The sequence below is a fragment of the Podarcis raffonei genome, chromosome 3 (genome assembly GCF_027172205.1).
Source record: "Podarcis raffonei isolate rPodRaf1 chromosome 3, rPodRaf1.pri, whole genome shotgun sequence".
Taxonomy (NCBI): Eukaryota; Metazoa; Chordata; class Lepidosauria; order Squamata; family Lacertidae; genus Podarcis; species Podarcis raffonei.
The window spans coordinates 84,681,423-84,705,872 of NC_070604.1; the positions used below are offsets into that span (position 1 = coordinate 84,681,423).

The 24,450-nt window shown below is 41.8% G+C and overlaps 1 protein-coding gene across 2 annotated transcripts in view; it reads left to right on the forward strand.

The window, feature by feature from the left end:
• BIRC6 (baculoviral IAP repeat containing 6) overlaps window positions 1–24,450 on the forward strand; it is a 139,469-nt gene that overhangs the window by 52,401 nt on the left and 62,618 nt on the right. For both annotated transcript variants that reach the window (XM_053382826.1, XM_053382827.1), the window contains exons 35-50: window positions 3,122–3,337; window positions 5,287–5,470; window positions 6,095–6,250; window positions 7,612–7,745; window positions 8,323–8,476; window positions 9,193–9,309; window positions 10,029–10,183; window positions 11,215–11,341; window positions 11,852–11,962; window positions 13,786–13,919; window positions 14,478–14,605; window positions 15,522–16,084; window positions 16,770–16,945; window positions 19,937–20,033; window positions 20,973–21,167; window positions 22,295–22,495. In XM_053382826.1, the coding sequence (XP_053238801.1) occupies window positions 3,122–3,337; window positions 5,287–5,470; window positions 6,095–6,250; window positions 7,612–7,745; window positions 8,323–8,476; window positions 9,193–9,309; window positions 10,029–10,183; window positions 11,215–11,341; window positions 11,852–11,962; window positions 13,786–13,919; window positions 14,478–14,605; window positions 15,522–16,084; window positions 16,770–16,945; window positions 19,937–20,033; window positions 20,973–21,167; window positions 22,295–22,495 (2,848 nt within the window). The remainder of the gene's footprint in view (window positions 1–3,121; window positions 3,338–5,286; window positions 5,471–6,094; window positions 6,251–7,611; window positions 7,746–8,322; window positions 8,477–9,192; window positions 9,310–10,028; window positions 10,184–11,214; window positions 11,342–11,851; window positions 11,963–13,785; window positions 13,920–14,477; window positions 14,606–15,521; window positions 16,085–16,769; window positions 16,946–19,936; window positions 20,034–20,972; window positions 21,168–22,294; window positions 22,496–24,450) is intronic.

A 24,450-nucleotide genomic window follows, 5' to 3' on the forward strand; every position in this document is an offset into this window, starting at 1 on the left:
CTAGTTTGGCAGCTATGAGAGACTGGGTCTGCCCTACATGGTTGAAACAAGATGAAGCAGAAAGATGAATATCCATCTCTACAGTATATACCAGCAATGTCCAACCAGTCGACTGCGATTGACAGGTAGATCTGCAGGGTTCTCCAGATCGATCGCGGTAGTTAAAAAAGAGATTGCCTGGTTGCTCCTGAGCGTTCATGACACACCTCGCCCCCAGCAGTATGTCCCATCAGTGCTGTTGATGGTGCTGTTAAAGATTTTTTCTCCCTTCGTCTGCTGCAGGGTGGGGGAAGAAGGGAGGGGTTCAGACTGTTGGATGAGCGATATAATTAAACCCGCCCCCCCCAAAAAAGTTCAACAACTTCGGCCTCTCCCCCTAAAAAAACGCCAACAACTATGGGCAATGACAATAGGTAGATCACTGCCAGTTTTCTTATACTGGGAGTAGATCGCAGTCTCTATAGAGTTGGACGTGCCTGGTATATACTGTCAGGTTAACATAATAGGCATATTGGGCAATATGACTAGATGAAATAGCAAGACCTTTTGAAAGAATTGGAGGGTGATACCACTTTATGCGTAAGTTGTAGTGAAGGTGAACCAGCACACTCATAGTGCTGTATCCAGCAGTGCCACTCAGCTGCTGGTAAGGTCTCTGTCAACAGACCATGGAAGGAGTCAACCCTCCCCCTTACAGCCCCCTGACACCCTTTAAGTACTCAGGAGGATTGGTGGACCTCCCAGTGAAGATTGAGATGGGGTGCAGAGGGGCTGCAGGGGATAAAGAGAATAGTTGAAAATTGCCTCCACTCCTGTTACGCTGAGAGAAGTTTTACTATCTGACACACTATTGGATGACTGGCACCTTTGGATGCAGCCCCAAGTCTGTTTGGATATTTTTACATGATGTTGTTTTTGTATTAACCAGGAAGCATGGCCTAGTTAGAACACCAACTAATAGAGAAGGTATTCTTCCTATTTCGGCCAGTGAAGGATAATGTGGTAAATGCATACCAGGGGAACTAACCTGTGGCCCTCCATATGCTCTTAGATAACAGCTTCCATGATTCCTAAACCTTTGGCATGTTGGTCATTGCTGATTAGATTTAGCAATGGATAGTAAAACCTCAGCGCCTAGGACTTGCCGATCGCATGGTCGGCGGTTCGAATCCCCACGGCGGGGTGCGCTCCCGTCGTTCGGTCCCAGCGCCTGCCAACCTAGCAGTTCGAAAGCACCCCCGGGTGCAAGTAGATAAATAGGGACCGCTTACCAGCGGGAAAGGTAAACGGCGTTCCGTGTGCTGCGCTGGCTCACCAGATGCAGCTTGTCACACTGGCCACGTGACCCGGAAGTGTCTGCGGACAGCGCTGGCTCCCGGCCTATAGAGTGAGATGAGCACACAACCCTAGAGTCTGTCAAGACTGGCCCATACAGTAGAGGCCTATAAGTTATTCATTCCGCCTCCCCCCCCCTTAATACATCCCTTCTTAGCAGTCAAACTTGATGGTCTGCTGCCATGTCAAAAAAAATTGGTAAATTTCATGAATTGTGCTCATATTGATCCAGAGCAGATCCCAGCATATAGTTAGCAAAGTAAAAACTTAAACATGTTGCAGGACTCCCAAAAAATAGACCAGAGGCAATTAGCTTCATCCAGCAGAGTTTTACTACTGAAGACAAATGAGCTTAATGGTCACAAATCTAATACATCTTCAGGATCGGCACAGTCCATAAGAAATCAGACTTAAATATATAAGTTTTAATAAGTTAAAGCCTTAACACCTAAGCATGTACAGAACACCACACCAGAAGGAACACCACACCAGAAGGAAAGAGAGACAGAAAGTAAAACTCAAGCTTCTTCTGGCCTGTTCTTATATTCAGCATGAACTTGAGTGAAAGAGATAACACAACCAGTTTAAACCAGCTGTTCAGCTTCTCTGAAGGCCAGAATAGAAGCTTGCTTGTTAGCTTTAAACTTCCAGCTTGTAATGCACAGAGAAGCTTCCAGAACCCTCTTGAACCAATTAGAATAGGAAGGATCTCTACACATCAGATCAATACCTTCTGCACCAAAAAATGCAAACTGCCAGTGAAGAAATTGGGGCATACCAAGCAAAGACAATGACTTGGCAAGAGGATAGATAAGAAACCTATAGCAGAGCATTTGAAACAGAATTACTTTCAAGGTACCACCTCAATGATACCTCACTCAACAAAAGTCTGTTTTGAATCTGGTGCAGGACAAGTGTTGGCAGTGTGAGGAATCACATATCTATTCTAATGGCACTTGGGAAAGAAAGTTCTGGCATTTTAGTCTTTAACATATTTAGGGATATGTGATCCTGTAGCTTCCTTTTCATGTTCTCCTCAAAGACTTAAATGGATAGATTTGAGACTACAGATATAGGAATGACTACTGATTGCTTGATGGCCGGTTGAATCATAATGGAAAATGTGATTAGCGTGTTAATGTTATGGAATATGAGTTAAAGTGTTCATTTGTAAACTGAAATGACTATATGCAGATATGAGAAGGTAGATCCATGAAAATTATCTTGTGGAATAACAGTTCCTTTTGACAAAAGTTTGAAGATAGTGCCTTATTCACCCTTAATGATAAATTAAAAGTAATGTTCTATTATTATTGTTATTATTAGAAGTACTATAATAGTGAAATTAGAGAGGTTTTGTATTCTTAAAGGTATATTATTATATTTGAAATTGTTAAATAACAGACTGGATTCAGACTTGTCGGCAATGGAACTGGACGCTTCTTTAGGTAGAAGTGGAAAGAAGCAATCTTCAGTGATTTTTTTTTGGGGGGGGGAACACCCCAGGCTGCCCAGTGGTGTGGGTTGCAGGGTCTTCTGGAATAGCATGTGAGTGATGCCTGCGTCTGTAGGGAAAGGTCAAAATCTCCTTCCCCCTCTTCTCCATTGGGAGTCGCCTCCTATACTGAAGTTAACTTCTGGGAACAGAAGGAGCCCTTCCATTTCATGGAGCTGACAGTCTGGATTCAACTCGTTATGTATTTTTTCATGTTAACAAATTAACTTCTGTTTAATAAAAAAATAGTTGGATAATTGCAAACACATTCTGTGCTTTTGACTCACACAGCACTTTAAGGATCTGATTCGTTTACGTCGGACTGCAGAGTGGCCTCGTTCTACATTAGACACTGAAGTATCAACTGCAAAAGAAACTCCAGAAATTGAACCCCTTCCATTTACGTTGGCACATGAACGCTGTATTTCAGTTGTGCAAAAGTTGGCACTTTTTCTTTTGTCAATGGATTTTACTTGTCATGCAGATCTACTGCTGTTTGTGTGTAAGGTATGCAGTATATTACATGATTATCCTGTGCAGTTAGGGGAAGACCAGTACAGGTGGTGATCATTTTAGGCACGTCCAATTGATGCTCAACACCAACGTGCAGAAGAACATTTTGTTGCAGTTGCATGATATTCCAAAGAAAAATCCCATGGTGTAAAATAATAGGTTGGTATCCAGTGCTGCGTGAGTGGGTGTCTGCTTGCACAGCCCCACTGCAACCCTACATCTGCTCTGGAGGGTCCCCCAACCCTTCAGAAAAGAGTTTAGGGTACATGGGAGACTGCAGAGGAAGGGACTGTTGGTCTCGCCTGAAGGGAATTTCTCCTTGGAAGGGAGTTGGTGTTTCCCCACTCCCTCAGGCTTCAGTTCACTTCATGTCAAAGCCAGGAAAGCATCTCTTGTTGGCATTAGACAGGCAACATATAGAACAAAAGAAACCAGGCCACAACAACTGCTTCCTTACCTTTAACAGAAAGAGTAACTCATGAATAATCCTCCTTTGTACTACCTGAACAATCCTACTGCAAATCAGAGCAGCCCAGAGCCATGTAAGGCAGCTTCCTATGTTCCTATCTGCTCTGGACAAAGGCAGGGAACTAACTGAACTGCCCTGAGACCTCTGGGTATAGGCCGGAATAATAATAATAATAGGAGCTATTTCCTACTTGATAGCATTTAGTCATCCAAGGGAGGGAGGGAGGGAGGGGGAGTCTTCTTTTGTCATGAAAATCTGTTTCCCTTGTGGGTGGGCATAATTAGGTATTGCCCATTGCATGTGCATGTTTTATATGACACAAGGAAGATATCTAGGAGACACAAGTATTTTTCACCCTTGAGTCTAACATGGTGAATCTTCAACTAAGTGTGTGTCATTGCTCCTTTTCCTGATATGTCCATGTAAAAACAAACATTTCATTTTTCTCTCTGCACTCATGCTGAAAGGAAAAACAATGGGTTATATCAGATTGTGGCTTTGCCTTAGTGGAAAGGCTTTCATTCATGCAAGTCATAGAATCATAGAATTGTAGAGTTGGAAGGGACCACCAGGGTCAACCAGGGCAATCCTCTGCAGTGAAGGAATCTTGAACCCACGACTGTGAGATTAAGAGTTTTGTGCTCTACCCACTGAGCTCAGTCATTTGCCAATCCATCCATAGCCACTTAAGACCCATCTTCTCCTAAAAACTGCTCCCGAGAGTTGGAGGACCCTTTGGGATAAAAGGACACATGGTGCAGGAGGCTGCTGTAGGTTGCGGAGGAGGGGGAGCAAAAATTGAATGCCCTGCTTAGGCAACCCAATATATTAATGCTGAATATGTTATAGATGAATAATATTTTCTTCATTTTCTTCAAGAATCTTAATGTTGCAACTTTCCAAGATAAAATGGAAAATAATGGATATGCAGAAATAGAAAGGAGGGCTCCCTTAGGACAGAGACTAGCTCCAACTAGGAGGGAAGGAGGGCATCTTCAGAGCTGCATGAGATGTCATGCCAGAAGTGTTATGCATTTATCCTGTACAGCTTACTCTGCTGAATGCATCTTCCACTATAAATATATATGACCATATTTTCTAGTTTATGCAATGCTTGTGTATTTCTTAAATCATACATTTTCCAAGATACAAGACTAATAGCAATGTTTATTTTTATGACAAACATAACCAGGTAAGCCATTCCTGATATTGACTCTTTACCTGTCTTGAAGCTGTTGCATAGATTTCCACATAGCTCCTGTGAGAGAGTCCCTAGGCCATATACCTGAGGCTCCATCCATTATAGTAATTCAAGTCTTACTTTTGTAGAAATGTTATATCCCATAGCTGCCCTTGGCTCCCTTCAGAGAGGAAAAGTGGGTTATAAAGTTGACATAATAAATAAATGGTTGTAAGCAAACATTTGCGGGTAGAATTATGCATGCAACCTTTCATTTCTGAAATTCCATTCCAGGTTCTTGCTAGAATTGCCAATGCTACAAGACCTACAATTCATTTGTGTGAAATTGTGAACGAAGCTCAGCTGGAAAGGCTACTGTTGCTTCTGGTTGGGACAGACTTTAACAGAGGTGATATCTCTTGGGGAGGAGCATGGGCTCAGTATTCTCTGACGTGTATGCTGCAAGACATCCTAGCAGGTTTGTTGAAACTCCAGATACTTATCAAGCAGAATGATTGCATACAGTGGGGAGCATGGAAGATGTAATAGCCAAAATACTAACATGGGGTGAATATGAGCCACAACTTTATTGACTAGTTGACTTCCAGCAGTTTGGCAGGACCCTCATGTGGTAGCATCCAGCTTCCTCAGTAAATGGCAACTAGCCTGTCTGCTGTAGAAAACAGTGGGAGGGGGGCAGATGGTGTCAGACAATGCTGAGGCCCAAAGATGGTTTGGAGAAGGGTGATCTGTGCCTCTAGCTGTGAGATATTCTAGGCCTTCCACCCTCCACATCAACATTGAGAAATAAGATTTCTGCCTGACCATGTGGTCTGATCTTGTTGGGGTTGTCTTGCGTAGACAGAATTATTGAGGTATGTACGTTTTCTTGCAAGTTTTCTGGATAGGTTAGATTGGGCATAAAAGCAAATGCAACTAGTATGATCAGTTTTGAGTGCTATTGTGCTGTGTGATCTATGTTGAAATGATAACCTTCTTAGTTCAGAACATGGAATTGAGTAATGCTAGTATTCAGGCAATATGCATCAGTTTGTTTTTCTTTGACCACTTCAGTAAATTAATTGTGTTCTGACATATTCAGGAGAATTGTTGGCTCCTATAGCTGCTGAAGCCATGGAGGAAGCTGCAATGGGAGAAGAGGCAGGGGCTTCAGCTGCAGACTCAGATGATGCTCTTCAGCAGTCTGCAGTTCAGTTAGTAGAAACTATTGATGAGCCTTTGACACATGACATCACAGGTAAATATATACTTTGCAGAGGGGTAATGAGCCTTTTCCAAGCTGTTGCTTCAGTTTTGCCATCTTACCACCATTTCAGAAGCAGTTTAAAAAATCAGAATTTTAGAAAGGGTAACAAATAACTAAACTGGTTCTGTCAATAATAGTGTTTGTGTGTTTTTTAGTTAAAACCGTGTTTGCAGTGATTGAAGTAAAGATGAAAAGCATTGGCTTAGATCTTATAAATAAACTTAAGGAGGTTCCTGGAAGTAAAGTTTTCTGACTCACATGCATCCCCAGAAAGCCTCTCCAGAGTGTCAGGTGACTCTTCTAGACTTTATGGGAATAGGTACAGAGGGGTGGTAGACTCACCCAAAATCAGCCAGGGCAATTCTCCCTTTCCCCCATCAGCCTCCTGTGTCCCTTCTCATATTGTTCAGGAAGGCATGCCAGTGTCCCAAGAGGACATTGAAAGCTAGGAGCTAAATGGCACCTTAAACCTAGTCAAAACAAAAAAAAAATTTTCTTTCCAGTAGCACCTTAAAGACCAACTAAGTTAGTTCTTGGTATGAGCTTTCGTGTGCATGCTGAAGAAGTGTGCATGCACACGAAAGCTCATACCAAGAACTAACTTGGTCTTTAAGGTGCTACTGGAAAGAAAAAAAATTTTTTGTTTTGACTATGGCAGACCAACACAGCTACCTATCTGTAACCTTAAACCTAGGTTATGGGTACAGCAACAGAATGTCTAGGCGTGCTTTTTTATAACGAGAATACAAAGCTAAAAATGAATGAACTGCAGCTAAAATATTATGTTCATTTTTCACATGGTCTAGTCCTTCCCCTGCCCACTCCCCTAATATTCTTAACAGGGTCTCTTCTCCAGTCTTCAGAAAGTAGCTGGAAGTGGGGAGGCAGAAAAAGGTCTTCCTTTCCTTCTACTCTGCTGTTGTAAACTGAAATCTTAGGCACAGTACTGCACCCAGAGCTCAGAAAGTGCTCGCACTAATGAAATTCCCTGTGGCAAAATGCGCCTAGAACAGTGGGAGTTTCAAACACTGTCTGGTTCTTTAATACAGTCTTAAATATTTGATAACTTGATCCTACTACCCATGACAGGTGCCGTGGTACACCAGATCTCTAGAGTAAATAACAAGTTCAGAGTTTATGCCCCTTGATGAAACAAAGGATGTGGGGTCACTAGCTATAGTGATAGAGGATGGGTAGAAAACCAGAGCCTGTTAAACCTTCTAGAAATCATACATGTGAGTTTTGGGCTAGGTAGACTGGTTGACCCTTAAGTTACACAGCCTTTTGCCAGTCTTGTCTGTTATGAACCTTTACAGAGGATGGTGGTATTAAGCTCTTTGAATCACCTAAAGGTACTCCACCTCTGTCATCTTTGGAAAAAGATAAAGACATTGATCTTGAATTACTACAAGACCTGATGGAAGTCGATATTGATCCTTTAGATATTGACTTAGAGAAAGATCCCCTTGCAGCGAAAGTCTTCAAGGTATGGCATGCATGAGTTTTCAAAAAAGCTTATATCTTTAACACAGTGCAACTTTTTCCAAAGTTATCTCCTTAGTCTTGTATGTGTGATACAGAATGAACTGCCAGAGAAAGAGAAAGTCTCAAGATGCTGGTGAATTTTGAATAAATGCCCATGGTGTTTCCACCAAAAGGCTGTCTTTCAGAGTTTCGTCTACTTTCATAGATACCTGGAAAATACCTCCTCCAATGCTCAAATGCATTGGGCTATTAATAAAAATTCATCAGCATTTGGAAACATAGTCTCTCATCATGATGTATTTGGATGCTTTCTTCTTCTTCTTCTTCTTCTTCTTCTGCTTCTGCTTCTGCTTCTGCTTCTGCTTCTGTACTGTGGCTTAATTTGAAAACACTTTAGAGGATACTACTGTCATTTGCTTCTCTGCAATGCCTAGCAAAACATGTTGCTATTCCAATTTATTATAACTTCTAAAATACCATTTATAATCCTACTTCAAAATGTAGCAGTAGAAAAAAGTAGTTTTTTTTAACAGAAATAATCTGAATAATAAATTTGTATCTCATTTTATTTTATAAAGCCTATAAGCAGCACGTGGTATGATTACTGGGGTGCTGACTACGGTACATATAACTACAACCCTTACATTGGAGGTGTTGGAATCTCTGTGGCAAAACCACCAGTTACCACAGAGAAGAATGGGTCACAAACTGTGAGCGTATCAGTCTCTCAAGGTAAGCAATAGCTATAGTCTTACCTTGTGTACTGTTCATTTTGGCTTGTTGGGGGAGCTGTTGTTGCTTTTGCTAATGTGACATTATGATTATTTAGATATTTGAATTATGCAATGTTCTATGCCAGACAGTTGAGATATAATTAAAGGTTTACAAATGCATGTTCTGATTATTATATTGTAGCTCCTTTCCAAAGAGCTATATTTGGCACATCTGTGACATAGTGAAAACTGTAAGGTCCCCCAGTTTCCAGAAGCCTTGTGGATTATTGAGGAAAGGGGGTGGTTCGGGAAAGTCCAGTGCCCTGCTGGACAAATGGAGCTAGACATGTGGTTCTCTGTATTGTGGCTACAGTGTAAAAACCAGGTTGTGCTCAGTAAAAAGCCCCATTCAGTTGGTATCTGTTCCAAAAATTATTGAACTGAATCTTGCTCCCGAAAATAACAGTTGTAGTTTGAGGGCAGACACCTGACTTTGTTGACCTAAGTCTCTGGATTTACTTAAAATCTGCTTTATTATCTGCATTATGTGTCCTACTTTTTTCATACACCATAGTTTATACACCAAGCTCCATATCTAGCAACGGAAACAGTCAGTACCATAGGCCTAAGCATTTTATGATGATCTGTTAACATTTGATAAAATGTTTACTGTTTAAATGTGTAATAGGTCATAAATTTGTAATTTAAATGCTGACATTATGCTGCTTTCCAAAGCTTTAGATGCACGCTTAGAGGTTGGACTTGAACAACAAGCAGAACTGATGCTGAAAATGATGTCTACTCTGGAAGCTGATTCCATTCTGCAGGCATTAACCAACACATCTCCTACATGTAAATTTGCACAGTTAAAAATAAACATCTCTGAACGTTGCGGTAATCTTTTCTCGCTAACCAACATGCTAAAAGCTCAGTTATCTGGTAGCTAGCTAGAATGCAAAGCACTTTAACTACCCTTACTAGCTGAGGACGCATGCACAACATATCTTTAGGCACCAGGGGAGAAAACTCCTCTATAACCAGGCCTGTGCCCTTTAACTATCTGTGATTTTTCAGAAGTGAGTGGGATTAATTATCTGATTAATTTGTTGAGGTTTTTTTAATCATATGGAAATAAGGAGTTGCATACACACCCTCACACTTAAAGAGGGCAAAGACTAAAATAGCTATTTGCATGAACTGTACTTGTGAAAGCTGCTTCTGCTTGATTTTCTTTGATTCTGCCTTCCATTGCAGCCAATGTGCCACACGCCAGGCCATTTCTGAGAATCATCTGACCCTTAGTAGTGGGTCAGGGGGCTGTGGTAGTGAGGCCAGGGTGGGAAAGCCCTATTGTGCAAGTAGCCTTCTCTTTGCACAGCTGTTGTGTAACCCAAAGTATCTTCATGTGCTGTCCTTTTAAAGATCTTACTTACTGTATTCAGTTTGTATTCTGGGGAATTGTTCTGTATATTGTGAAATAGTAAATTAATGTGTTTGGTGACAAAGATAAAGATGCAGTTTCTCTTTTTCATTTAAAAATAACTTACCTTGGTGTGTGTTTTTTCTTTCAGTAACTCAGTCTCCGAGTGGAACAGATGATTCATTGTTACAGGGGCTGCATGCATCAAATCAGAACAACCAGTTTATTATCCAGCTGTCCTCCATACCAATGTTAAGTGCATGCTTCAACAAACTGTTCTCTATGCTACAAGTCCATCATGTTCAGGTATGTAATTGTTTGTAGAGTGTTTTTCTGTGTTGGCCTGTGAGAATGATATACATGCATTAATGGGTGCAATACCTTTAGTAAGCCAAATTCTTCTCTGCTGGTGTTAGGGCGGTACGTCTGATCACATGTTGGTTTAACTTACACACACAAAAATTGCCTCAGGTGTATTTCCAGTTCTTTATAGCTAGGTGGTCTTGCTCTTTGGTACACCTTTTTATAGCTGTACTGTTCCATCTTAGAGCAAGCAATATAATGCAGAGCTAGCAGGTTTCCTGTTGGGCGAAGAATTGATCCAGAGCTTAATTTCCACTGTTGTGCTGTGCTGCTAATTATTACAGGCATATAAAAATAATTTTTGAACAATAACTGTTGCACTTTGAGGACACAATATTTGAAAAACCTTAGAGAAACTAAGCTTTATCATTTTGGACAGTGTGCTTATGCCTGCAATGGCAAACTATAAAAGCAATTTGTGTTTCTAAAATACGTGTGCTGTGTCTGCAGATGCTGAGGCAATTTCAGATAGGCTCTTTAGCTTAATAGGGCAATGCAGCTTGTTCAACTGGTGTTTGTAATCGTTTGCTTACAACATTGGAAGAGTGAAACTTGCTAATGCTGGATTTTTTATTATTTAAAAAACAATACTAAGTTTCCAGAAACTGAACTGGTTGTTATAGTTACTGTTACATCCGTGAGACGACTCTTCTTTCTTTGCCTTTTGCCAACCATATGCTTGTTGGCTTACTTAAGATCAAAATGACATGTTGTTGTTGTTTAGTCATTTAGTCGTGTCCAACACTTCGTGACCCCATGGAATGCAGTAAATACATCCTACAATAGTAGTCGTAGTGCGTTACACTAATAGTAGTAGTGTGTTACAAGAGAACATGATGTCTACTCTGGAAGCTGACAAATTAATGTTGGACTTCTTGACTTACCCATTTATTGCACATCCCTGACTTCCAAGTTCCATAACCTTTTCCTAAATATGTTTGGAAAATGACAACTGATTATCCATTATCCTCTAGCTCGAATCCCTTCTACAGTTATGGCTCACATTAAGCCTGAATTCAGGGTCCACTGGGACTAAAGACAACTGCACTGATGTTTTCTTGTATAATGCCAACCGGACACCTGTCATTCCCTTAAATCAAGGTAAGCAGCATCAGTGTGTGTGTATTTCTTCATAGTGTAAGACAGCATTTTTACACTATTGGTGTAGTGCTGTACTTGTGAAGGTTTGCAGCAGCTTCCCACCACTTGGGCCCCTCTTGTCTTCCAGGCAAGGTGCCAAAAAAATCATGGCAACATAATCATCGCCTTAATTTATTCTGCAAAGAAATGGCAAAGTTGAGGCTAGGCAGCTCTCTGCTGTGGATGAGTTCTGCAGTTAATTTTTGTTCTTGGGTGCTGGTAAACCTGTGAAATTTCTTATCTGGCCTTGCTCACATCAGTTTAATCTCCTACCCATGTGCTTATTACTCAAATTGGTTGTTCAGTGCATTCTCCAGCTTGAGAGATCCACATATTTGCCAGCTTTTGCCTTTCTAAAAAGTGATATTTTCATTCTCCCCCCCCCCCATAACTGAAGTTTCCAGTAATTAAAAAAAACCCTTCAACTATCTGTTGTGATATGTTGTGTTTTGAACTGTGTATTTATTACAGCATCAGTAACTAGCTTCCTGACTGTCCTGGCATGGTATCCTAATACCTTACTGAGAACATGGTGCCTTGTACTCCATAGTCTAACCCTCATGACGAACATGCAATTCAACTGTAAGTTCCTCTGGAATGTTGCACTTCTAAAGCCTATGTTAAAATATAATTTTGATTTTTTTATATAAATACTAAATCTTTAAATTGGTTTGATTTAGTTTGAATGTAAGTGATAGACATGCCAGCACATCTGTTCTAAGTCACTAAAAACTTAACAAGGAGGCTCTTATCTAGCATTATCAGTCCCTTATGCAGCAGTATAAGTAATAGCAAATGTAAAATAAAAGCCTTCATGTGGGGTATCATGGGGTGTTTGAGTTAAATATTTAAATACTTAAGGAACCATGTTTTATATTGTGAAAAACTTTGTGGTTTTTTTCCTTGTGCAAAGAAGATACAGGGATCGTAACATGCTGTTTAAGTGGATGGAGAGGTGTATTTGCGCAGAGATCTTCACCGAGTTACTCATTTAGCTCATTTTCTCTGTGTAGCAGATATCAGCCTCAGAAGCTCATACCAAATTGCAAGCCTGAAAATGGCCACTTCAAGTTCCGTAATGGAATTTCTAGTTTCCTCCTTAATTGCATTTGTTGTTCCTCCTGGGACCAGCTTGGCTATATGTGGCAACAGAGCTGCAGCTTCATCTCCTTTGCTGATGGACCTTTCTGGCTCTGAAAGTTGTAGAGGTTGTCTTGCAGGCAGAATCTGTGCCCAAGAGTGAACAGGGGCGTGATATGGGTCCAATAGCTTCTTGACAAGAGACCTTGACTGCATGTGTGAGAGCCACTGCCTTCACCAGTACAGCCAAAAGTACACAGCCTTAGCATTCTTCTTAAAGTAGAAAAATCAATCCATAGTATCACTTGGCACTTAGAAACTGCCAGATAGCACCTTGGGCTCAAAATTAGGGAAGTGCGAATTTATTTAGGTTAATTGGAAATTTATTAACTATGGGCTACTGTTCCTGTTTGCTTTGGTTGCCAACCCACTCACCCCTTGTCAACGCTGCCTACCTTTGTACCATGGCCAGCGCCCCCCCCCCCCGAGCTCCCTTCACCTCCCACCCCTCACTGCTTCCTTTAAACCACCCCAATTCTTCCATTGCAGCTTACCAACCAAAGCCGCCACCCCATTGCCAATCTTCATCCCCCCCTCCTCTCGCAGCCCACCCCTGATCCCAAGATCCCCCTGTCACTGCTGCCACTGGTGAAGAGGAGGGGAATGAAGATGTGGAAGTATTTCTGCCCTTCACTGCTTTTGTGCCATGGCCAGAAGAAAGTGTGCATTTTTAAACGCACTTTTCCTTCTTTAAGTAAGAGGCAGACAAAGGGGAGACTGGAAGGGCATGGGAAAGTGTGTCTTGGCCTCTTCCTCCGTTGGCCTACTCCCTTGCACCCTGTCTCCCAAACCAACCAACAACAGAGGGAGACCAGGAAGGTTTGCAAAGCTACACTGTGCTGATTTACCCACCTGCCTGCCTCTGGTTACCTCCTTCTTCCTCCCACTTCCCCACTTGGCTGCCTGAGGCATCTGCCTGCAGTTCTGTAGTCACCCTGCAGCTCGTATCGGCGGCCATGCAAACTGCAGCCCAACAGCATTTTTCCTTACAAAAATAGAGTATGAAAGAGAAACGAGATGAACATTTATTATGCAAAAGCTCAAAATAAGGGATGAAACAGGAAAGGTTGAAACACTCACAGGTTCAGTAACATGAGCTGGAACTACAACAAACTCTCAACAGTTTTTGAGTAAACATTTCCACAGAAACCTTAACTAAACCTTTGTCTGATGCCATAAGATGATACAGAGCGTGGCCTTTTCTGTACTGGATGAAACAGTGTAGCTATTTGGGAATTTTACTTTTTAAAAACTTTGTCTTACAGCTGGTCCCAGCAGTGCCATTACATCTCAGGAAAGTACTGCCCAACTGTTGGTGTCAGATTCCAACCTCATTCATGTTTTAGTGAAGTTTCTTTCGGGAACCAACCCTCATGGAACAAATCAACATAGTCCACAGGTAATATTTTTACTGGCTGTAAACAAATATTGGTGGCATTCAGCTCACCTAAGGATGGTGAACAGCTTGTGTGTGAAATAACACTGAATGATTGAAGACTGATTGCTTCCTGTCAGCATTCTCTACTTGTCTGTTTCTTAATCATAATGACTGTGTACCAGCTTTGTCAATAGTATAAAACTATTTACTGCCTTCCACCATGTACATGTGACTCTTAAGAAGGAGTTAGCATGTGCAGGGGTCCAGCTCTCAAGGACTGCCTATGGACATTTGGCAGGCTCCCTCCCCCCCCCCTTTCAGGCCTTTCCTCGAAGACACAGTGGGAAGGGATTTCTCATGTGCTCCACTATCTCACCACATGATTTTAGTCATGTGGAGCGTAGAGTGCATGTTCCACTGAAAGTGTGGGATAGCATTGTCACCAGCCTTGTTTCTGATTGAGCTTGTAAGACTCTTTATGCAGCCATCTATAATGACAAGGGCTTGGGAACTGTTTCAGAAAATGCCATTCTTCAGAACATAATCAAAATACCTTTTTAAATCTTTCCTTCCCCCTAGGTTGGTCCAACAGCTACTCAAGCTATGCAAGAATTTCTTACTCGTTTACAAGTGCACCTTTCTTCAACATGCCCTCAGATGTTCAGTGAATTTTTATTAAAATTAATACATATTCTTTCAACGGAGAGGTAAACTTTTGATTATTATAAATACTTTTATTTAAGGTTCAAAGTTGGGTTAAAATTAAAGGTGTGAAGGTCTGGGGTGGATTGGATTCCCCACCCCCACTCTGTTGTCCCAATTTTTCCAGGTTCCCCCCCCAAAAAAAAACACACATTTCCCCCAGGTTTTTTTCCAAGCCTTTGCATCTCTAGTTGAAATCTAAATTTATAAAAAGAAACAAGATAATTTTTTACTGTCAGATTTTCAGCATTTCACAGAATTGTAGAGGTGGAAGGGACTATGCTCTTTCTTTTTACTTATTATTACAATAATATCACACCTTGCCTCCAATGAGGTCAACCTTTTGAGGTAGGTTAGGTTGAAAGATGGTGACACGGCTTCAAGATTACCCAGAAAGCTTCATGGCTAGTTAGGATTTGGACCCTGGTCTCTCAGTACCTAATCCAACACTCTCAACCACTGTTACTGACCCTAGAAGGAGAGAGCAGCATGAACTGCATGTGATCAGTTCCTCCTCCACATGCAGCTGCTGGGTGACCTTGGGCCAGTCACACTTCTCTGAAGTCTCTCAGCCCCACTCACCTCACAGAGTGTTTGTTGTGGGGGAGGAAGGGAAAGGAGAATGTGAGCCACTTTGAGACTCCTTTGGGTAGTGATAAAGCGGGATATCAAATCCAAACTCTTTTCTTCTTCTTCTTCTGATCAGGAGTTGCACTTACTATTTTTATCTGTGTAAAAATGTATACCCTACCTTCTAATCTCTAGAAAGATTCTGAAGTAATAAAAAAATACAACCATAGGAATTGGAAAAGCAAACAGGAAGAACGGGCAACCATTTGTTACATGCACAATTTCAATGTGTGTAAATTGTTGGTTTTCATGAGCGAAAATAATCCTAATTTGAATTTCCTTCCCTTCTAGGGGTGCTTTCCAGGCTGGCCAGGGGCCTCTGGATGCACAAGTGAAGCTTCTGGAATTTACCCTTGAGCAGAATTTTGAAGTTGTCTCAGTGAGCACCATTTCTGCTGTTATTGAATCCATCACATTTCTTGTGCACCATTACATTACGTGTGCTGACAAAGTTATGTCTCGCAGTGGGTCCGACAGTTCAGTGGGTGCTAGAGCATGTTTTGGAGGGCTTTTTGCTAATATCATCCGGCCAGGGGATGCCAAAGCAGTCTGTGGAGAGATGACGAGGGATCAGCTCATGTTCGATTTGCTCAAGCTGGTCAACATCCTAGTGCAGCTGCCACTTTCAAGCAACAGAGAATATAGCGCTCGGGCTCAAATGGCCAGCAGCACTACGGACAGCGTTTCCGATGAAGAAAAGGTTTCAGGTGGAAAAGATAGCAATGGAAACAGTGGCAGTACTCAAGGCTCAACAGCATATGTGGCTGATCTAGTCTTAGCTAACCAGCAGATTATGAGCCAGATTCTTTCTGCTCTGGGCCAGTGTAACAGCAGTGCTATGGCAATGATAATTGGTAGGTATTTTAATAGTGAATGTACTTATTTTTATATCCACCTTGTTTGCTAAAAAGCTTAAAGCAGTTGTCTACACTCAGTTCTTAGACAGTTTCCCATGCTAGCATATTATAGGGCAAGATCCTGCTTGTATTTGTAGAGCCTAGTGGCTCTGGGCTTTTAATTTAAAGGCTTTAATTTGATTTGTTTTGATTTAATTTGCAATATTTTAATACAGCACGGAGTGGCCTATATTAAAATTATTGTATCCTAAATCAGTATCTGGTACATGAGCACTCACGTGAGTACTTGGGCCCTTAAATCCCAGTGTTAAACTCACCTCATCAATTTCTCAGTGCATCATCCTTCTGTCAGTAGCTTAATTTTTCTGAATTAAAATTAGTCTTCTAATTTGGGGGGGGGGTGTAAACCCCAAATATATCTCTAGATAAGGCCAAATAACCCTTTTCTTGCTGTCAAATACACTCAAAGTCTCAACAGAATTACATGATTTGTTAATATTATGCTGTCAGAGGGTGATTTATATGATATGCACTTCTTGGGCAATAGATTTTACAGTATATATACTATTTGCAGTAGTTTAAAGGGCACCCAAGATTACGTGGGGGCAAAGCTTATCTTCAATGTTTAGCAAGGGTTGTTTTAGTCCCTCAAGCTGATAGGAATACATTTAATTGCTCCTAGGTGCAAGTGGTTTACATCTTACAAAACACGAAAATTTTCACGGAGGATTGGATGCCATTTCGGTTGGAGATGGATTGTTTACCATACTAACAACACTCAGTAAAAAAGCCACTACGGTGCAGGTGATGCTTCAGCCAATTCTTACCTACATGGCCTGTGGGTATATGGGGAGACAAGTAAGTGTTTCAAATATTACTTTGTAATTGCGTTGAATGGGCCTGATCCTGTCCCTGCCTAAGGCATTTGGAAACTCTGTATATACAACTGTACAATAGCATATTCAACTTAAGAGTGTCATTGCACCTGCTCTGTCAAAAGTTCCAGGTTCAATCCCCAACACCTGCTTCCAGTCCTTGTAGACAATACTGGGTTAGATGGCCTGAGTTTCTTTTGCATTTCCTATGCAAGGTTGTTGACAACTGAATCCAGGCTCCTGAGCGTGCTGCTTGTGGAGCTCTTCCCTCCTGCGGCATACAGTGTGTGTTCTTGTGCAGCAGGCTGTGTCAAGACCAGCTGTGTTGCCAACTAATAATTCTCCTTCCATGTCCTGAAGAGCACCAGATTGAGGCCGATTTAGATGGAGACAAATGTGTCTTCTTCATAACTTTTGTGTGGACTCAGGATGCTGCTACCAGAACAGCTTTGAACATGTTGCAGAATGTAGTTTCGAATGGCTACAAAGTGAGCGAATGCAATCCTTGGATGTGTGAGTAGTAGTTCTAGTAGAGATAGGGAAGCCCTGATAATCCTTTAAGCAACCTCTGGTGAAATGGGATGTTGTTGTTGTTGTTTAGTCGTTTAGTCGTGTCCGACTCTTCGTGACCCCATGGACCAGACCACTCCAGGCACTTCTTTCTTCCACTGCCTCCCGCAGTTTGGTGAAATTGGATAGTATATATTTTTTGGTTTTCTTCTACATGTTCGTTGACTTACCGTATTTTTCGCTCGATAACACGCACCTGACCATAACACGCACATAGTTTTTAGAGGAGGAAAACAAGAAAAAAAATTCTGAATGAAACAGTGGATGTATCATTTTTGTGCTTCATGCTGCGGCCACAGACATGTGATTTGACGGTGAGTTTGGGGTAGCCCAATGCAAAGATCCTGAGGATCCATGTGGATCCATGTTGCAGCCCCAGGCAACAGTGGGTGCGTGATTTTTTTGGTGCAGGCTGTAGCCATGGACATGCTATGTGATCTGATGGTGAATTTGGGGTGACCCAATGCAAAGATCCTGAGGATCCATGTGGATCCATGCTTTGTAACCACGTTTTTGTACCATTGCAGCCCCAGGCAACAGTGGGTGCGTGATTTTTTTGGTGCAGGCTGTAGCCATGGACATGCTATGTGATCTGATGGTGAATTTGGGGTGACCCAATGCAAAGATCCTGAGGATCCATGTGGATCCGTGCTTTGTAACCATGTTTTTGCACCATTTCAGCCCTGTTTTTGCATCAGATCATTGCTATGTGATCTGATGGTGAATTTGGGGTGACTCAATGCAAAGATCCTGAGGATCCATGTGGATCCGTGATTGGAACCACGTTTTAAGTAGGGAGGGAAGGAAAAACATAGAAGCGACAAGGAGAGGGGTGTGCAGAGAAGCAGCTGGCTAAGAATGCAGGAGAGGGGTTTTACCGGAGGGAGGAAAGGAAGGCAAAAGTCCCCCCCCCCACAAGCCAACCAGCTCTCTCTCTCTCCCCCCCCCAACCTGCATGTTGCCTTCGAGTCCCAGACGCACGGAGAGGAATTAGAAGGAAGGACGCTCTGCTTTCCACTCTGCTTGCCTGGAGGGGAGGGGTTTTCTCTGCTCTTTGTTCCGTTTGAGCAAACACAGTAAGGAAACAGAAGCGGGTGGGCAGTAAGACCCTGAGGCAGAATGCAGGAAAGCAGCAGCTTCCTCCTTTCCTCCCTTCTCCGGACGATTTGATATTTGCCTGATTTTTGCCTTCACTCGCGCTTGTCAGCTCCAGGGACCACACATTCGCTCAATAACACGCACAGACATTTCCCCTTACTTTTTAGGAGAAAAAATCTGCGTGTAATAGAGGGGAAAATACGGTAATTATTTTACACTGTGCTGCATGAAGCCATTTCAAGCTCTGTGGAGGGACTTCCCTATCTAATCTTAATGCCCCAGAGGAAGCAGAAGACCCACAACTAATAGCAGTTTATTAGTAGTGTGGTGCTGCACTGTAAAAAGTGTTTTTGGATGACTCGCTGGCTCTCTACTGCTCATGTGCATGACTGAGCATCATATTGAGAGTGCAAAGGATTTTTCTCTAAAACCTGAAACAGATTGATTGGTCTATGACCATTTTAGGCTTTTTGCCTTCTGTGCAACATGTGGCAGGACTAGATCTACCTGAATAATCTAAAGCCGTTTTGCAAGCACCTTTTATCTGCTTGTGATGCACTGGAGTCCATATTACGTAATTTGATCTGTTGGGGATATGGGTTGATGGATAGCTATTCTTCTGCTTTTAATGGCCTGTTTACAGCTGGGTTTTTCTTACGTTAGCTCATGCCAGTTTTAGTAGTATTTGGTTCTGTTTTAACATTGTTTTTAAATTTCCATATGATTTCTTTAAAAAAATAATATTTATTTGCTGCACATCTGACTGGGTTCCCCCAGAAGTGGCGTAATCAATAAAAGTAAAACTATCTAAATATTTGGATGACCGATTAGCTTGGCTAATCTGTCAGCTGATAGTGATTTTTTGAATCTCTATTAATCTTTGTGATTAAAAATGGAGAACTCCCTAAATACTGGTTCAACATGCAAGTATTAACTAGTTTTTGGATTTGCTTTTGGTTTTATTAAATAATTTTATTTCATTAGTAGATTTTTTACATGCTTTTTTAAGGTCAATACAGGTATTATTAGATTTCTTAGTTTCACTGCTGCTGCAGTGCTAGTCAATTAATTGGTCGTAATTTTCTCATCTCATTAGTATATTGATCAGGCATTACAATTGAATGTTCCATCATCTATTGCTTAATGTTTGGTTTGAAAAAAGTGGACGGCATGCATTGTTCCCTTTTAGTATGAAGAAATAAACTATAAAAGTCTGATCATTTGGAAGCAATTTCTGTCAAAAAAAAAATCAAAATAGTATAATCATGTTTATTTAAAACTATATGATTTTTTGCATTTCCACCAGGGTTCTCTTGCCACTTGCCAGTTGTCTGAGCCACTACTGTGGTTCATCTTAAGAGTGCTGGATACCAGCGAGGCACTGAAAGCATTTCATGATATGGGTGAGTCTTTTCCCTGGGAAAATCTGTCTAGAAGATTACTAAGGTTGGGATAAAAACAGCCTTGTGTGTGAGAATCTTCACTCTCTCTCCCCTCCCTCTCTCAGTCTGTGGAACTCTACAGAGTAACATATGCTGTTGAAGAGGTTCCCTGGCCATCAGGAGCTACCTTTGGGGGTGCGGTTCAAGAGACTGCTGTGGCACCTGTGTTGGTCCCAGTATGCATACATGGTTCTATGCATGGCTGTTTGGAATCTGACTTAAATCTGATTTTACACTTTACATATAAATACAGATTACACACATGGAATCTGATTTTACATATCAGTATTGGCCTACAACTATGTGTAAACCACTGAGCCTCTTGGGCTTGCTGATCAGAAGGTCGGCGGTTCGCATCCCTGCGACGGAGTGAGCTCCCGTTGCTCTTTCCCAGCTGCTGCCAACCTTGCAGTTCTAAAGCATGCCAGTGCAAGTAGATAAATAGGTACCGCTGCAGCGGGAAGGTAAACGGCGTTTCTGTGCACTTTGGCACTCATCACGGTCCTCCGTGCACCAGTAGCGGTTTAGTCATGCTGGCCACATGACCTGGAAAGCTGTCTGTGGACAAATGCCGGCTCCCTTGGCCTGAAAGCAAGATGAGCGCCGCAACCCCAGAGTCGCCTTTGACTGGACTTAACCGTCCAGAGGTCCTTTACTTTTACTTTACTTCACTTGTGTGTGCACCACAATTTCTTAATTTCTAAGTTCTCAGTGAAACAGTAGTATGGGTAATTGTAATTGGAATTGTGTTTGAACTCCATCAATAACAACCAGTTAGAGGACCAAATTTGCTGTGTTGTGTCTTGCTTGTTTAAAAAGAGGGACTTGGGTTTTTGTTGTTGTTGTTGTTTGCTTCATGTCAATTGCTGTAACCTTCATTAACTTTCTGTTTCATTATAGGAGGAGTTCAGCTTATTTGCAATAACATGGTGACAAGTACCAGAGCCATAGTAAACACAGCAAGAAGCATGGTTTCAACTATCATGAAATTTCTAGACTCAGGCCCTAGCAAGGCAACAGATAGTAGTTTGAAAGCAAGAGTGCTAGCTTCTGAACCTGATAATGCAGAAGGAATCCACAACTTTGCACCATTGGGTATGTTATGTGCCATTTTAAGACTGCCATGTTGAGTTTTTCAATGACATTGCAGATGCTATAGTAATAATAACTACCTCTATTTCTGATTCAAGTGTTCATGTGCTCCTGCAAATGTAGCCAACATAGCACCACCCCCACACAAGGGGCAGGTATCAACAGATAACAGTACAAAAACAACAACTTTAGACTGAAAAACCGCTGGGTCAGGGAAGAACCCAAACAGTCCATTGGGATCGTGGGATGTGAGTTAACTAAGAGGGGGGAAAAGCTAAAATCCAGGCGGTAGGGAGAATGCCCCTTTCCTGCAATTGGCTGGAAAAGGCAGGTAAAGGCAGGGACATATAGATATAATAGATATAAAAGCATATAGAGAATCATCTCATTTTTTCAGGATAAGTCATTTCTTAGTTCACAGTGAAGCTATATATAAATGTCCCTGTGGGTGCAGAAGTGAGAGCTCTCCTGAGAACTTTGTGGAGAAATCTTCAGATTTTATCGTAGCTGGAATCAGGCACAACAGGGTCCACCCATCCTAGAATAAGAAGAAAAATCCCAAAGCATATCATAGAATATGAGTTGGAAAATACCCCAACGGTCATCTAGTCAACTCCATGCAATGCAGGAATCTCAATTAAAGCATCCCTGATAGATGGTCTTCCAACATCTGCTTAAAAACCTCCAAGAAAGGAGAGATGAATGAGCACAGCCAGTGGAAAATCTGTTCAGGGAATGAGGTGGAGAGGAGAGGGACAGTAGGAAATGGGGCTGCTGGAGGCTTGCTCAGTGGCTTTGGGATGCTGGCTGACGGTTGGGGAGAGAAAACCGAGGGGAAGATAACTGAAATGTTATGGGCTGATCACTCCACATTGCAGCATTTTGTTTTAAGTATTTTACTAATAAATACGATATGCATATGGTTAATTGGGTGTAGAAGGTGGTATATTGTGAATCCCCAGCTGATTCAAATAGTAAATTTTTATATATATATAGTAGTGACTGAAATTAAAATTACTTATAAAAAGATTATGTATACTACTGTACTAGTTTAGCTTGACACTTGTATGTTTCTGTCATCTCTCATTTTGAAATCATTCACACCTTTTCATGCCATTCGTTTGTTAAAGGTTCAATCACATCAAGCAGTCCTACAGCCCAGCCTGCCGAAGTGTTGCTACAAGCGACTCCACCCCACAGAAGAGCTCGGTCTGCTGCCTGGTCTTACATCTTTTTGCCTGAGGAAGCTTGGTGCGACCTTACAATTCATCTTCCAGCTGCAGTGTTGTTAAAAGAAATACACATTCAGCCTCATCTTGCATCTCTTGCAAGTAAGTATATTTTGAGAACACAGTTTATCTTGTAGGATAAAGGGGGTGTTTTTAATTAAATATTTAATTATCACTTATTTCAGTAAATAAGAACGCTGTCCACAAAGGCAATATTCTCATGAGTCAAACAGTTCACATCTTGGTTTAATAACTTTGTGTTGGCCGTATAACTACAGTTTGTGTTTTATGGAATCTTGGATCCAATATAGAATTCCTTGTTTTTTGAAGCTATTTGTCTAGATTTGAGAAAAGGCTAGTTGGCAAGTATATCTGATACAGTCACTTTGCGCTCTCTGTCCAATACTGTAACATATTGCTTTTTATAACTTTTAATATCAGTCTGCATCTCAGTCTCCCTTTCCTTTCCCTCCACTAACCAATTATTCAGCGTATCACACAGGCCTTAACTTTGTTGGTACAAAGCTTCATGCTAAGGGGGGTACAATGTGCATAAGACCCCAATGAATGAATGCAGCAGTTGCAAAGAAAACGGCAAGTCGCATGTTGTACCAACTAGATGATCTTTTCGATACACCAGTTACCTTTGCATCTTGGCTAAGACCTGTGCTGTAGTTTACTACAGAATGCTTGTGCCTTGTAGAAATATTTTACTTAATGGGTGACTTGCTACCATTTGTTAAGCAGGATTGTTAAATGACATAAGAAAAGCCTTCCTGCATCAGACCAAAGGCCTGCCTCACCCAGCATCCGGCTTCCCACAGTGGGCAGCCAGATGCCCATGTAACGCCTACAAGCAGGACTTGTTGCTTGGCACAGGTATTCAGAGACATAGTTCCTCTGAACCTGGAGGTAGCATATAGCAAACTAGACACTTAACCCTTGATGCACAAATCTATGGACTGAGGATAAGGTTATTTCCCATTAAAAGCTATATAAATGGATAGATAAATGGATAAATGGCACTGAATTCCATAGGTGTGCCATGAGAAGAAGTACCGTATTTTTTGCTCTATAAGACTCACTTTTCCCCTCCTAAAAGGTAAGGGGAAATGTGTGTGCGTCTTATGGAGTGAATGCAGGCTGTGCAGCTATCACAGAAGCCAGAATAGCAAGAGGGATTGCTGCTTTCACTCCGCTGTTTCACTCTTGCTGTTCTGGCTTCTGAGATTCAGAATATTTGTTTTCTTGTTTTCCTCCTCCAAAAACTAGGTGCGTCTTGTGGTCTGGTGCGTCTTATAGAGCAAAAAATACAGTGCTTCCTTCCATATGTTCTGACTATCCCACCAACAGCTTTACTAGATAACATTGGAACATAGCCTTTTAGTCTTCTTAGTTTTGGTGGTAGCTTTCCTGATCTGCAGTATACATTCTAGCTAAGCATCTGTTGATTGTAGTTTTGAATAATCCTCATGCTTTCTGGAGAGATTTGACTTATTCATTTATTTGACTTCTTTGTTTTTCCTTTCGTCATTTTCACTGGCCCACTTCTTTTTCGTACTTTTTTTCTCTTGACGTTGGACTCCCTTGACAATTGCTCACTCAACCATTTGTTGACTTTGATAGCACTGTTGTCCCTGTTTCCAATCAGTTCAACACGTACGTTCACGTATGCTTGTGGAGATGATCTCAAAATCAGTATTGCTCCACCTAGTGGTAACAGACAAAATTACAGCCTGTATTGGGATGCAGGTGGCGCTGTGGGTTAAACCATAGAGCCTAGGACTTGCCGATCAGAAGGTCGGCGGTTCGAATCCCCGCAATGGGGTGAGCTCCCTGCTCCTGCCAACCTAGCAGTTCGAAAGCACGTCAAAGTGCAAGTAGATAAATAGGTACCGCTCCAGTGGGAAGGCAAACGGCGTTTCCGTGCGCTGCTCTGGTTCGCCAGAAGCGGTTTAGTCATGCTGGCCACATGACCCGGAAGCTGTACCCCGGCTCCCTCGGCCAGTAAAGTGAGATGAGCACCGCAACCCCAGAGTCGGCCATGACTGGACCTA